The sequence below is a fragment of the Hyalella azteca genome, unplaced genomic scaffold, assembly GCF_000764305.2.
Source record: "Hyalella azteca isolate HAZT.00-mixed unplaced genomic scaffold, Hazt_2.0.2 contig3818, whole genome shotgun sequence".
NCBI lineage: Eukaryota > Metazoa > Arthropoda > Malacostraca > Amphipoda > Hyalellidae > Hyalella > Hyalella azteca.
Genome location: NW_025934052.1, coordinates 32,458 through 47,703, shown reverse-complemented (window position 1 = coordinate 47,703; position 15,246 = coordinate 32,458). Strand labels below are relative to the sequence as shown.

The following is a 15,246-nucleotide window of genomic DNA, read 5'->3' as shown; positions in this document are numbered from 1 at the left end:
TCATGATGGGAACCCCTGTAATATCCTGGCTTGATTATTTTTTTGTTTACAGGGTAAATTTGAATATTTTTACTCTATAGGATGGACTGGGGAAATACTTGCATAGATTTCTTGAGATATGACCGCGGATACAATCTATATTACTTGTTTCAAAATATTTAGAATATTTTTTAAAGGTTCAACGAAGGACAGCTGAGGACTGAGGAATTTTTTAGATTTTCAAAGAACTTGAGAAATTATTTTCCTGCAATTGTTTGTTTTTAAATTGATACTGAAAGCTTGAAAAAAAACCGCCGGTTTAATATCTGCTGCAAATTGGCCTTATCTTTTGATATCTTTGGTCTTGATTATATTTCGAATATACCTTCATTATAATCATGCCATGTGTTCGAACTCTGTACATTCTTTGCTATTCTCGTTGTTTTCTCATTCCATGCGCATAAACTTCAAAGAATGACATCCTCCCTCACGCTTAAAAAACATAGGCTTTAAGGCCTATGGTGGAAGGCTTATGGCCGCCCGTATACAGCAAAACCTAATAAAGCATCGTGCGCCCCTGCCATCTGCCGTAAATCAAAGAGGGAAGAGCTGTAATTTCCAAAAGTGAGAAATTAAGATGGATTATATCAGTTGCGTAATCTGGCCCTCGCTCTGAGCGCGGGACGAGCATTTCGAGAAGGCGGTTGCCCGGGAACTGTACAACATCAACTTGTATTTTAAGGTGAATTTTTTCGTATAATAAGTCGAAGAAAGTATCATAATTTTTGTTAGTGACTTTTTTATGCGTTATAATAAATGGTTTATGTATGGAGCAAGTTCTGAGCACTAATGTTTGATAAAGTATAATTTAAAGAACAAAAGAAAGTTGTGTTATATTATTCATTTTATTTATAATTTCTCATCAAATGCGATGCTATGGATAATGTTTTGCTAAGTATTGACCTGATATGATTCAAAAATTTTAAAACACACAAATTTAACATTCAGTCATGAAACAACCATCGACCGCACAGTTTCAATTAACCTACAATTTTTTATCCTAAACTAAAATGGTTACGTTAAATTCTCCTCCGATCAGTTGAGATAATTTTATATTAAATCTTCCTGCTTCTTGTCATTTGCTGTCCGTATTTCTTACCCGCAAGACGATTTTTGAACACCACCTGTTGGGCCAAAACGTACCTGGGCCGAGACTTGTCATTTTTGTCTTGGTGGACTCAAGGTTAGAATTTTTCCAACCGTTTTTAGCATTTTCTCATTTATGGAAAAAATGCACTATTGTGCTCGCCATGTCCGTCTGTCTGTCCGTCCGTCCGTGACCTCAAGTTTTCGTCGACGAGAAAATGCGCTCTCTGTCACTCACTGCAGTGAGTACTGAGTTACATTTTTTTTCTATGTCCCCGGATGTTGTTGGTGACCATTAAATATTAAAGTTTAGGTGACTTTTTCGCGCGTATTTTTTTCAACTTCAATGGTTCGATTTTTATAAGACTTCACTTATACATTTAAACATTTCCATCACATGGCTTTCCATGATGGCTTATTCGTCAGCACCTTTAAGTCATGATAATTTATCCCGTTTGTTGGTTTGCCGCATTTCGCGCATGATACTTTGTCACCTTTCGTGAATCACGAATAAATTAGTTGTTTTTTAATTTGATAAAAAATTACTATGGCTGTAAATGTTCATTCAGCCACTTTCATGAAAAGTATGTTAAGTGTTTAATTAATATTTTGTTCTAATTCAATTGTTTTCTGGCTGTGCAAACCTCTCGTCATTTACATTCATATTTTGTGTATTTTTTCAAATGACTATAATCACTACCTTCACTTTTTTTGGTAAAACTACTCATATTATATAAACTAGTCGTGCGTTAGAGGTTAATTTTTTTCGTACAATTTTCGAAGACCACATCCTTTAATAGTAAATGAGGCTAATAATATTGAACCATAGCTGCTGACGTTGAATAAATTATTCGATAGAACTAATTGAAGAATTAAACAGAAGTGTTTAACTATTTCAATAGAAGTAAATTAATTATTAAATAGAAGTATATCAATAATTATTTAATAGATGCAAATTAATAATTCAGTACGAGTAAATTGCACAGCACACGTCAACATATATAATGAAATTTTATTATTTTAAACCGTAGATTAATATCATTTTACCGATTGCTAATTTGGTTTAGGCCGAGTCTGTAAATTTTGATTTAAGATGCGAGTGCAAGGTCAATATTTGTTCTAATTTAGCAGCAGTAATTTTAGTAAAAAGTTAACTGATATGAAACCCGAAGTGACGAAACGAAAGTGCCTCCGAAATTTATCTCATTCAAAATATTTCTAACATTGATCGAGTATATGAAATTTTTTAATTAACTGGAATAATTCTGAACTACTTATTAAATTCGCTGCAAAGTAATCTCGATCAGTTTAATATATATCTGTCCAATTATAAAATCACAAAAATAGCAATGAACTATACATGCGTGATTAGGAACAAAAGTTTATACAATGCGCGTTTTAACGTATCTGGAATGCCAAAATGGAGTAAAATATGTGAAACATTGTTTCCTAGAGAATAAAATTAAGTTTTTATGCACAATATCTAGAAGCCCGTCCAAAAAACTACCATGTATTTAATAAAAATTAGACGATTTTCGATGGCATCAGCCCCTTTGTCGCGCGCTGGAGTCGCTCTGCATTGGAAATCAGAACATGTGCGAAGAAGGAAAAATATATCGATTAAAAAACCTGTAAACCAAATGATAAAATAATAATCATTTCGATCTTGAAGTCGCCCAGTAATTCGGCTGACTTCTTGAACGCTTTTAAATGATTTGGTAATTTTTATGTTTGCAATAACATGACTTGGTGATTTTTATGTTTGCAATAACATGACTTGGTGATTTTTATGTTAATAATGGCTTGATTTTGTGATTTTCATGTTTTCAGTCCACATATACATGAACCTCACACGAGCATGAACACTTATCCACACATGCACTTACTAAAATTTCGTGGTCTTTGGGATAGTGGCCGCTGATGCTGTAATAGCAGGGTTTTATCCACACTTGTTTCATGTATTCAGCTGTGATATACACCTGCATTTGACCGTCCCTGATACACCTGCATTTGACCGTCCCTGAAACACCTGCATTTGACCGTCCCTGATACACCTGCATTTGACCGTAACTCATAGGTTTTTCCCTTATTTTTTTATAACACACTTGTAAGAGGTCCAAAAAGAAGCTAAACGACTGTGAAAATTATGAGTTTTTTAATCAAGTTTCTTGCCATATTTTTCACTCCAACAGAGAACATAACCTTCATCATTATTAGTCAATTTTGATAATAATTATTTACACGAATAATACTGTAACCAGTCGTATTTTTTATTGAGCATTATTGATGACCCTGCTGATGCGCTGAAATGATCTTTGATATTTATTTGCTTTAGTAAATTGATGGCGATTGAACTTAGAATTTTTTTTTTGTTTTTTTTAGTTTTTTTTTATGCAATTTTTAAAGTTGTTTAATTTTTTCAGTTCCACGTAAATCTCTTGAACGCGTCTTTCTAATTTATTATCGCAAAAATATTAAGGTCAGCGGAAATAAAAATTTAAATGATAAAGCTGCCAAAGCTCATCTTCGCGTACCCAAATAAGTTCAGTTTTTAGTTTTTTGCAATATAAAAAAATTAACTTTTTTCCCAACCGTATAGTCTACAAAAAACTTATAAGTTCTCAAGACGGTAGATCCTTGTAAACATTGAGTTTTCCAAAAATATTTCTCTGAGAAGGCAATTATATAGTCTCATTATCTGAGCCTATTGCTGAAATATTTTTGTCCGTTCTTTTTCGTTATTATAAGGATTTAAAAGATATTTTATTTAGAAACCTGACGGCTAACTAAACCTGTTGTATTTATAAATATTACAAAAATTAGACGAGTGAAAACTATGACCTTACATTATTACGATTAAAGCAGGATAAACTAATAATTATAAAAATAAAATTGAAATTCATTAATTTGTTTGATTATTTTCTTTATATTAAAGCATTTGAAATATTAGACTACAGCCGAAACTAGATCAGATGTTCGAGTTAATCATGATTAATAAATAATATTAATACATACTTAATATGATTATAAGCGAAGAGAAAATAGAGCATATTGCTTGTAGAAAAACAAATTTAGAACTAAGAGAGTTAAATAAATATTATGATTCGGTTTCGAAGATTACTTGTGTTTCCTGCAGTCAACGGAAAGACTGATTCATTGCCGTATCTTCACTTCTAAGCAATTTTAATTTATAATTTTTAATTCATTGTTATGGTTGCTTGAATCTAAAATATTCTTGAAATTCAACTTGATAAAGCCACTTAATAAAAATCAATGGAGATTTCGGGCACTTGTTTAAATTGCAGCCGAATTATAAATTATTCTATAGAAATTATTAGCCACAAAAAATATTTAACCGTCGTTGTAAGTGAATAATAAAATATTTTTGGTCGAATAACAAACCACTACATTTTATGTACGAGGAAATTTATCAGAAACAGAACATAAAGTGAAAGAATATTTGACCTAAAGTAGTACGGTAATTAGAAAGTTACTACGTAAATGCGTATGTTTGTTCCGCATGTTGATTCAATTTTTCTCGGACAGGTAAGTGCGTGGGATCGCTCACCGAAATGTCCATTGAGAAAATAAGAGGATCTTTGGAAATTTTACAGGAAAATAGCGCGCTCTTCTTCTTTCACTCTATCGAATACTTTGTGGGCATTGATTGTGTTGATACAATAGTTCATTATAATATTTCGTTACAGGTTACAGTCATGTCACGTCCGAAGAAATTAATTCTTAATATAACTAAAGGAAAACTAAAGAGAAAGTATAGGGAAAAATAGAAGTGAAGCTATTTTCCAGTATAAAAAAAATTCAAATATTATAATAACGTGTCAACATTTTTTATTATAAACGCATTATTTCATAGTTTTCAGCGTATTTTAGCGAATTTTGGCTCGACTATTACGTACGGCCTAAATCGCTGCAATGGAAGTCGAGTGTGAACGACATTCCGGACACCGACTACGCCCCGTAGAAGGTTTACAAATTCAAACATTGACTTATTTATTACAGAAATGTTTTGAACTTTTGCGTAAAATTCTTATTATCTGGGATAATTATAATTATATAGATGGGATACTAGTTAATGATTATATTATCTTATTATTATATTAATACTAGCAGCCACGGCTTGCGTTGCAGACCGCCTGAGCCGATCTCAGGCGCCGCTGCTTGAGTCGCCCCAGCGGCAGCGGCCGCCGGTATCGCACTTGCAACATGTTCAAGTCCAACGCACTTGCACATTAAGCTATTTCAATTCCTAAGTTGTTGTATGATTCACAATTCGTTTTTTAAAACAGTAAGTTATTGCACACTTGCACATTAAGTTATTTGAATTTTTAAGTTGTTTAATTATGATTGTTGTTTAGTTATGATTTACAATTCGTTATTTAACTTCATCGAAACTGACTTCAAAATCTTAAGCACACTTATTTTGGTTTTTGTTAATATTATTGATTTCTTTTCGTGTACCTATAAATAAAATTCGGCACGATTTTCTTCAACACTATTTCAACAGCAGCAAAGAATGCCTTTTCAATATTTTTTAGAAAATATACAAGATCCAGTGAACGGTGAATTCACCGAAATTCATTTTTAGAGAAAGCTACTTAATTTATAAGTTTTTTTTGAGTTTGTCAAAGCGTGTCCTGAGAATTTAATCAGCTGAAGGCTGTGTCACTTCGCAAGTAACCGAGTTGAATAATGGCTTTGTTTACTGTGATCTTATCCTATGGACTTCTATTGTACGTACAACAATATATAGAAAAATGAGACTAAATATCGGTATCTAGAATGGACAAGGAAGTATCATTTACAGAAAGTGATTTGATATTGCGAATACGAATAATACATACGACTGCGTAAACTATACAATTTCATAACAATTAAAAGTGTAAATGTACTTTTGTATTAATTAGAAACAATGAAATAACATTCTATATTAATCGATTTTAATTATAATACTTGCAAATTTTCATTTAATAACCGCAAAACTAAATAATCCTTCTTCGTTGGGCGTAGTTTCAGGTTAAAGCGTCATCCAATCTGAAGAAAAATTATTCAATATTGTTATAAAGTGATGTTATTTAAAAACCGTGAAGATCGTGAATAAATTAGTTTAACAAAACTTTAGTAATCGCTTTAACAATCCTTTTTTATAATTGAACCTATCATAACGAAGAATTAGGTAAATATAATACAAATGTGATAATCACTTAGTAGATGCATAGTNTAAATGTGTTAATGATTATTACTTTTTCGTGATTAATAAAAACTTCTGACGTCGTTGCAAAATTTTCTCTTGACGTCTTCATTTGTTCAGTTGCTTCGAATACTTTGTAGTTCTTCACGAAATTTTGCTACTCTATATTGAAGAAACTAATTTCAGTTTCTCCGGCATGTTGAACTTCCATATTAGCGAAAACGAATTGGTGGCGGTTGCCTTCTTAGCGACGTTCTTTTTATTATATGATATATTATATAATATATTTTTATTATTATATTTTTAATAGATGATATATTCGAATTAACTCCAAGTAAAATTTTTCTATATGCATAAATGAATAGAATACGGCAGCTTTGTAGACGAGTCATCAGCAGAAATATATATATATATATTTCTAAATATTTTGTTCTCACTATTACATTATTATACTTATCACTTAACTTAAATTGTAATTTAATTTGTAATTTAACTTCTAACTTGATTTTTTTTTATCGGAGTATTTAATCGAGCCTGTGCTTCGAGCCGGTTCTTTTTGTTTCAATTAGGAAATTAACCTATAAATATTCTTAATATTCATATAGAAATTCTAAATTCGTAGACAAAGCTGATTCTTTTCTTGAATTTATTCAAAATTAATGCTTATGGCATTATTTTACGAAGTTATAGGCTGTTAAAGTTTTGAGAGAAAAACAAATCATTCGTTATAAAAAAAATGAATATAAATTCGTCATGTTAAGCATTTTTTTGCAGTGCAGTCATTCTGTTATAAATCACATGCAGCTTGATAAATAACCATGCATCGTGAAGTAATTAAAATACTTACTTAAGGGTAATTAAATAAGCAGATGATGGAAGCTAATACGCATACCAGGTAAAGAGAGGAATTGAATAACCAAATACTATAATGAAGTACTTAAATAACCGACACTACGAGGTAATTAAATAACTATATAATTGCAAGGTATTTAAATAACCAGATATAACGAGGTACTTGAATAACCAAATAGTACGAGGTACTTAAATAACCATATACTACGAAGTAATTAGATAACCAGATATTGTGAGGTACTTAAATAACCATATACTACGAAGTAATTAAAAAACCAGATACTAAGAGGTAATTAATTAACCACTTTAACCACTTGCAAGCAGAATGATGCTTCAAACTAGTTTATCAATTCTATATTGATGTCGAATTATTATTTCATCTGTATTGAAGCACTTTATTTTCCAGGGGCCATACTTTCAAACCTCGCTAAGTGAACGTAAGTACATACGCTCTATTTTCTTATCTATGATTGGTGGATTTAGCTTGAAAGGCCGTCAACGATTGGCTGATGAACTTGCGATCACTTAACTTTTTTTGAAAGTATGGGCCCTGCTTTTCATCAAGTTAACTTCAAAAAAAAGCCCGTATCAAAAACCATGTTAAAGACGCAGGCTGTCAAATAATTTTTGATGCCGTTGACAGTTATTTTGTGTTTATATTCGTTTTTAAGTTGTGTTACCTAATTGAATCAAATAACATTAATAGAATTAAACCCTAAATTTAATAATCAAATGCCAATAAGGTGCCGGTAATTATTGATGTACATGAATAATTTTATGGCATCTCAAGCCAATTATGGCTTAATGGTTTTTGTTGGCGGCTACTTGTTAGTTTCATCCCAATAGCCCAGATATATAGGCACTAAATATCGCTTAACCAGAGAGCGTTTTCAATTTTTTCAACTAAATATTATAATTAAAGCTCGCAATTCGATCGCAAATCTTTGCTAATTCATGCCATTAATTTATTTATTTTTTTAATAGGGTCCTGAACTGAGTATTTAACGTTTAATTGAAACTAAGAATAAATTTTTTAAACTACGCTTATATTTTCGTTTTTAGTGTATCTAACTTTGGAAAGCTTAACTTTAAACTTACCCCCTTGAAAGACAGTTTATTTTTATTTTGATGACAAATTCTATGTTTAATAATTTGTCGCCTGCACATGGTTGCTCGTGCCACTCAACTGCGCACTGCGGTTTTCTTTCGCTAAATTTGAAATTCTTCTTAACCGAATATCAAAGGGAGGTAATATTTTTCCAAAAACAATGTCAGTCCGATATAAATCATAAAGCCTGAAATTTAGGAAAATTACTTTTCATAATCCGATAATGTTCGTTGATATGTTTTAAATTATTAGCCACCCACAATTATGATGAAATGATGAAGTTAAACATTGCTTCATGTCTCCCAAAAATTTTTCGATACACAATAGTTTGCGTTTATTAGTGGCATCACTAATGCAGTTGTACAGAAATTTATTGATTTTTCGTAGGGTTGAGAAATTTTTGATGTGGAAATTCCTGAATTTTTTGGAGTTAAACCTTGTGCACAAAATTCGTGAACATGATGATGAAAATGGTATAACATTAAAAGTTTAATGCATTCAATTTTTGAAATGATGTTATGATTGTTCCTTTGGAATAAATTTGTCATAGAGAAGTCTACATATCGTTCTCTGCTGTTGTACTTGAACAGACAAACACGTGGACAATTGCATCGTAAAAATTACTGTAGTTATCGGTTAATCTTTATTATAATTATTGTTCGTTTTCACAGTAACCACGATTCGCTGAATCTCACATCGATGCACAAACTAAATTTTCGCTATTCTAATTCTTCATATGAAAATTCGTTCTAATTTCAATCAAATAATTAAAATAATTCGAATTTCAAGAAGAATCTTCATAATTTGCATCATTTTTACCCCAGTACACTGTTAGAAAAAACGGTGAAAAAACGGTCCCACCGGCGTTCTAGTGACCGGTCGCCCCGTGAAAATAAACGGTTTCTCCGTTATTATCAGATGTTTTACGGTTTTCTAGTGTAAAATTAGAATAAAAACGGCGACGCGATGTTTCTTTTCACGTTCCGACCGGTCACTGAAACGCCGGTAATACCGTTAACGGTAATTTTTCTAACAGTGTACAAACACGTCTTCATTGCAATCCGTGGCCCACGTCCTGACGCCAATAAATGTTATGCAAAAAACTGTCTTCCCGTTTCCTGCGTTCACCCCATCATTGGTACCGCGCCACACCACTAATGGTTTCCCTGCACACCTCAGTGTCGGTAACTCCTTCTAAATACTCACCGAAAGCACCTTCTTGATTAATTACCTGCGAATATTGATTACCTTACGCCATCTTCCTATTACCATATGCTTAGGGTATTAGGCTCAACTCGCATGGCTGTGTGACATTCAATTTAATAATTAATACGTTCGTACAAAAATAGGACACATCGCAACGATAATATTGTACGTAGCATGTTTTAAAAATTCTGTTTGGCTGAAACTTCTAATCAAAAAGTACGAAAATTTTATGTAGATATTTTGTGTAGATATTTTGTGTATATTGTGTATATTTGTGTAAAATGATTTTTCTGACCCAAAATGTCGCACGTTCGACTCGGCTACAAATACCGAGAAAGTGAACGAGTTTTTTGCTCGCTGAATTCATATGAAAATAATGCACATCAATGAAGTATTTACCGCATGGAGAAAAATGAGTTGTGTTTTGATTTTTAACGGCGTTGCTTTTGGGTTTATGATGATTTTGATGATTGGTTAGATTCAATAGATGTTTAATGATTCTTTAAATTAATTGGGTATTTTGTGCGCAACAATTGCAAATTGGCACGTTTTCTCTTCGAATTATAGACGCATTTCACGAATATATGTATATTTTTATATAAGGTCACTCTAATCCGCACATTTACATTTTTATCTTTTTCTTCATTGTTAAATTTTTCAATTTAGAAATGTAATTCATTTATATGATGCCAAAAAGTTCATATAAATAAAAGTTGATGCCAAATTCGTCTTCATTAAAAATAAATATAATTTACTTCTACTTATTAAATAAAACAATGTTTTCCAGATAAAAATCAGTTCTATTTCGCATTGTAATGAAAATCGTATGTCGGGTTTTCTATTTTCCATCTAATATTTCCATCAATAATCAAAGCAGAAGCTACGTACTTCTGCTTTGATTGTTAAATATTCATCTCTTTAAGGATTATATCAAATAAATCTGGTGCTTTGAATACATTTATCTTTTTCAACAATTTTACTTGTTATATATATTTTGTATGATTGATGCTGGACCAGTGCTATGACAGGTGGCATTGTGTGTGTACTTGTGTACTTTTGTGTACTTTTACACAGCTGTTCATACTCAGACATATACAGGCTTCCCAACTACTCTTTTTTATACGTATTGTTTGTTGTTTTTAGATTCTTTGAACATTTAAATAACAGAAACAATTTCTTCAATATTTTATGTGTAAATCATACGCTTGACCTCCACCTACTAAATATTTTCAAAAATGTAAGTAGCGATTTTTGAAGTTTATGTAAAATAAAATAGTGAAAAGAACAGATATGTTCGCTGAATTTTAACCGAAATTTTTTCTTTAGCTGGCCAAAATTCTGATATTTTATTCATAAAAGGCGTTTTAAATTATCGGGCTCCATGACATACTTGCAAGCATATGAAGGCTTGTGTTCTAAAAACGTATTTGCTACTTAACTAAAAATATTCATTATTCACCTAGCAAAAATATTTACCCTAAAATAATTTTTACCCCAAAAATAAGAATTTCCATGGCCTCTTTCAGTTATTAATTATAATTATGGATATTACTGATATCTGAGTAGCATTAGGCGATCCCCATGCAGCGATGTTCAAAATAACTAATAATAAGGATTTCCACTTTAAATCTTTCATCATTCAGCAATTATCGAGAATTAATCTTGGAAAAGAATAAAAAATTATATATCAGAATATTTTCTTGCATAAAAAAATAAAATTTGGTCTCGTATGAAACAAAATCTTGATTTTCTTCATTAATTTCAAGTACGCATATCAGCAATACTTTGTTTTGCTTAAGAAAAAAAACCCTCAACTTGAAAAACCCAATAAAGAACTTTGCAACTTTATTTCGAAATTAAAATCCTATCTTTAAACAGAAAAATATTGACAAAATTATTTATAAATATATAGACGCACACTCAAATTTCAAATTTCTATTCTATTCTATTCTATTCTATTCTATTCTATTCTATTCTATTCTATTCTATTCTATTCTATTCTATTCTATTCTAATCTATTCTATTCTAATCTATTCTATTCTATTCTATAATTCTATTCTATTCTATTCTATTCTATTCTAGTTTTTCCGTCAGTAGTTGTGCCGTTTATCCTACGTAAGCGGGATCGATTCCGACGCTGTGCGCTGTACAATGTTATGGAGGCCAGTGACAACTGAGCATAACACGAAACTTAATTTATACGCAATTATCCAGCTCTATTGACCATGCTTCTCGAATTTCAATACCAACGAGGAGTAAAGACAATCACACATCATGCTAATATTCTAACAACGAGACGCTAATATTCTAACAACGAGACGCTAATATTCTAACAACGAGATGCTAATATTCTAACAACGAGACGCTAATATTCTAACAACGATTTCTCAGACTATAGTGACCTGGGCAAAGTGTTCTCTTATACGTACTGTCAAAGTCAAACACTGTACTTTAATAATTCATCAAACACTGAATTTTCATGAAGCGTAAAAGATGNGGTGGTGGTGACGGGTTTGTAGTGGTGCTGGTGGTGGTGTGCTGATGTTGATGGTGTGGTGGTAGTGTGCTGGTGATGTGATGGTGGAGCTGGTGGTGGAGCATGTGGTGGTGGTGACGGGTTTGTAGTGGTGCTGGTGGTGGTGTGCTGATGTTGATGGTGTGGTGGTAGTGTGCTGGTGATGTGATGGTGGAGCTGGTGGTGGAGCATGTGGTGGTGGTGACGGGTTTGTAGTGGTGCTGGTGGTGGTGTGCTGATGTTGATGGTGTGGTGGTAGTGTGCTGGTGATGTGATGGTGGAGCTGGTGGTGGAGCATGTGGTGGTGGTGACGGGTTTGTAGTGGTGCTGGTGGTGGTGTGCTGATGTTGATGGTGTGGTGGTAGTGTGCTGGTGATGTGATGGTGGAGCTGGTGGTGGAGCATGTGGTGGTGGTGACGGGTTTGTAGTGGTGCTGGTGGTGGTGTGCTGATGTTGATGGTGTGGTGGTAGTGTGCTGGTGATGTGATGGTGGAGCTGGTGGTGGAGCATGTGGTGGTGGTGACGGGTTTGTAGTGGTGCTGGTGGTGGTGTGCTGATGTTGATGGTGTGGTGGTAGTGTGCTGGTGATGTGATGGTGGAGCTGGTGGTGGAGCATGTGGTGGTGGTGACGGGTTTGTAGTGGTGCTGGTGGTGGTGTGCTGATGTTGATGGTGTGGTGGTAGTGTGCTGGTGATGTGATGGTGGAGCTGGTGGTGGAGCATGTGGTGGTGGTGACGGGTTTGTAGTGGTGCTGGTGGTGGTGTGCTGATGTTGATGGTGTGGTGGTAGTGTGCTGGTGATGTGATGGTGGAGCTGGTGGTGGAGCATGTGGTGGTGGTGACGGGTTTGTAGTGGTGCTGGTGGTGGTGTGCTGATGTTGATGGTGTGGTGGTAGTGTGCTGGTGATGTGATGGTGGAGCTGGTGGTGGAGCATGTGGTGGTGGTGACGGGTTTGTAGTGGTGCTGGTGGTGGTGTGCTGATGTTGATGGTGTGGTGGTAGTGCGCTGATGGTGCTGGGGTAAGATTGTTTATTATTGTTTCTTCACGAATTGGTGACATTACGAACCAGAAATCGATATTTTCCCAAAAATTCCTTTCACTGGAGGCCAAAAAGAATATTTATCTTATAGTAATTCGTATTAATTTGGCAGCATGTACCCATTAAATATATATTGAACCCGTTTATTACCGATAAGTTTTCAATGGGTTATATTAAACATATGATATTAAAATCTTATAATTTTTAATTGCACTTATGTGTGCATCCCCTATGTATATTATAGTTAATCTTTCAAGAAATATTAAACGGAAGACATTTTTGTTACTATTTCTGAATAGTCTTTAATACAGGTGATCATAGCGATGCAAACTTTTATTCCGAAGATTGAATATAATAACTTAAATAAAAAATGAATATTAATCAATGTGAACGAATTTCTATATATGGCCGTTTTTTAGTAATGTTCATTTTTCTGAAATGTTGAAAAAATTTGAATTTGTGGAGTTTGAATCACAAGGCGTTTAATGTAAAACGAATTTATCTACATTCAGCCCATAGCAAATATATTCATAATCTTTCAGATGCAGTTAAATTCAGCGAAATCTTCGTACTAAATAAATTAGATAAAGAAAATATATAATTAGTGTTATTGGGAATTGAACGTAAAGAAATCGGATTTTCTTTCTAAATAATAAGTTACTAAAACGCATGTACTTTTTCAAATCGGTAGCGGAGGCTTCCAAGTTGTAGAATTCAATTCCCAGATAATTTAACGTAGATATTTATTTGGTTATCAGTTTTATCAGTTCCCAAGTTCACTATTAAAAACGTGTTTTTTCTTATATAATCAAAATAAGAATTCAAAACAAACTTTCCCTCTGTATGTCAATATCACCACGTCGTCCCATCTTGCATATTCGTGTATTTGTTTCGCACTAATTTTGCTTCCTAATTACTAATTTTACTTCCAATTTTACAATTGTTTTGTCACTTCCTAATTTTGTTGATCATCTTGCACGCTCCAATCTCATGCGGAAATAGAAATATTAATGTACCCATGCAAGAAATTTCGTACTAAGTAATATTATGTCAGAAATTATTATACACGGAATTTAATAATCGGTAATTTTATTCAGCCTACACTCTTACACTGTAAAATTTGCGCTTTGAGCTGGTAGAGTTGAGAGAAGGACGCTAACTTTTTTATGATTCTTAGAGAGTAAGATGACTATTATTTAAACTTTGATTTAGAACATTGCATTCAAACTTTGCTTCCAAACTTTACTTCCGAACTTTGCTTTTCAATTTTACTTTCGACCTCTATATTATTGTTATTCATATGTATTGTCTACGGAAAAAATAAAAAGTGATATAGCAGAATGCACACAACATCGCAGTGAGCGTAAGACGCGAGGTTACCGCCCACTGTCACAAATTTCACCGCGCAACTTGCACATTACGCTGCACGGTCACTGGAACACTGAACCACGTAAACTGTGAGATATTAAAGAATTGTATCACAAATGTGTTGGGTTATGCATCACCTTCTGCAACAAGCTCCACTGCGAAACTGATCTTAGTTGCTTACATTTGAGCCTTTTCCCTGAACAAGAGGAACCCTCGAGTTCATCGTGCATGAAACACGCACTCATTTCTTCCGATCTTTGGCACAAGGATTGCGTTAAGTCTGTGATCAAAAGGATGATGATGATGTAGTAAAGATTCGAAATAACTGGCAGCTCAGTCGTTCCATTGCGACCCAAAAGTCCGGTGCTCGACTCTACGTCATCTTTTCGCCTCGGTACCTTTTACGATTCGTTACTCATTGTTCAGTTTCAACGCAAGATAGTCGGATACGTACCGGCATCCTTAAGACACTTTAAGTGAAGCCCTGACCGTGGGTTCGGGTCTTCTTTGTAGCCTGGAAGGTAATGCGAGGTCTGGTCGGTCTCGTGGTGTAGCTCCAGACTGTGTTTGAGGGCGTAAATAACATAGTGCGCTGGGCCAGAGGTCCTCTGCACCTATATTACCTCGGGGACACGGAGATGGATGACTTCACCCGTCGTACGTAGCGCTTCGTCTCGACCTTCGAGGAAGAGGCCGCCATATCCACCATTCATATTCTCATCATCATTGTTCTTCTCGTCACAATTGCTGGTGCAATTGTCCGTATATCCAGCGCCTTCATGCCAGGAGGAAACGGCCAGCGGGGTTTTCTCATGTCCGTATC

General features: G+C 33.9%; 1 protein-coding gene across 1 annotated transcript; it reads right to left on the bottom strand.

The window, feature by feature from the left end:
• Positions 1–11,977: 11,977 nt before the first annotated feature.
• LOC108667037 (histidine-rich glycoprotein-like) lies at positions 11,978–15,123 on the bottom strand. The gene is made up of 3 exons (XM_018154019.1): positions 15,047–15,123; positions 14,878–14,984; positions 11,978–13,029 (listed from the first exon to the last, which is right to left on the bottom strand). Exons 1-3 carry the CDS (start codon positions 15,121–15,123, stop codon positions 11,978–11,980), a joined length of 1,236 nt encoding a protein of 411 aa, XP_018009508.1.
• Between the last annotated feature and the right edge of the window lie 123 nt (positions 15,124–15,246).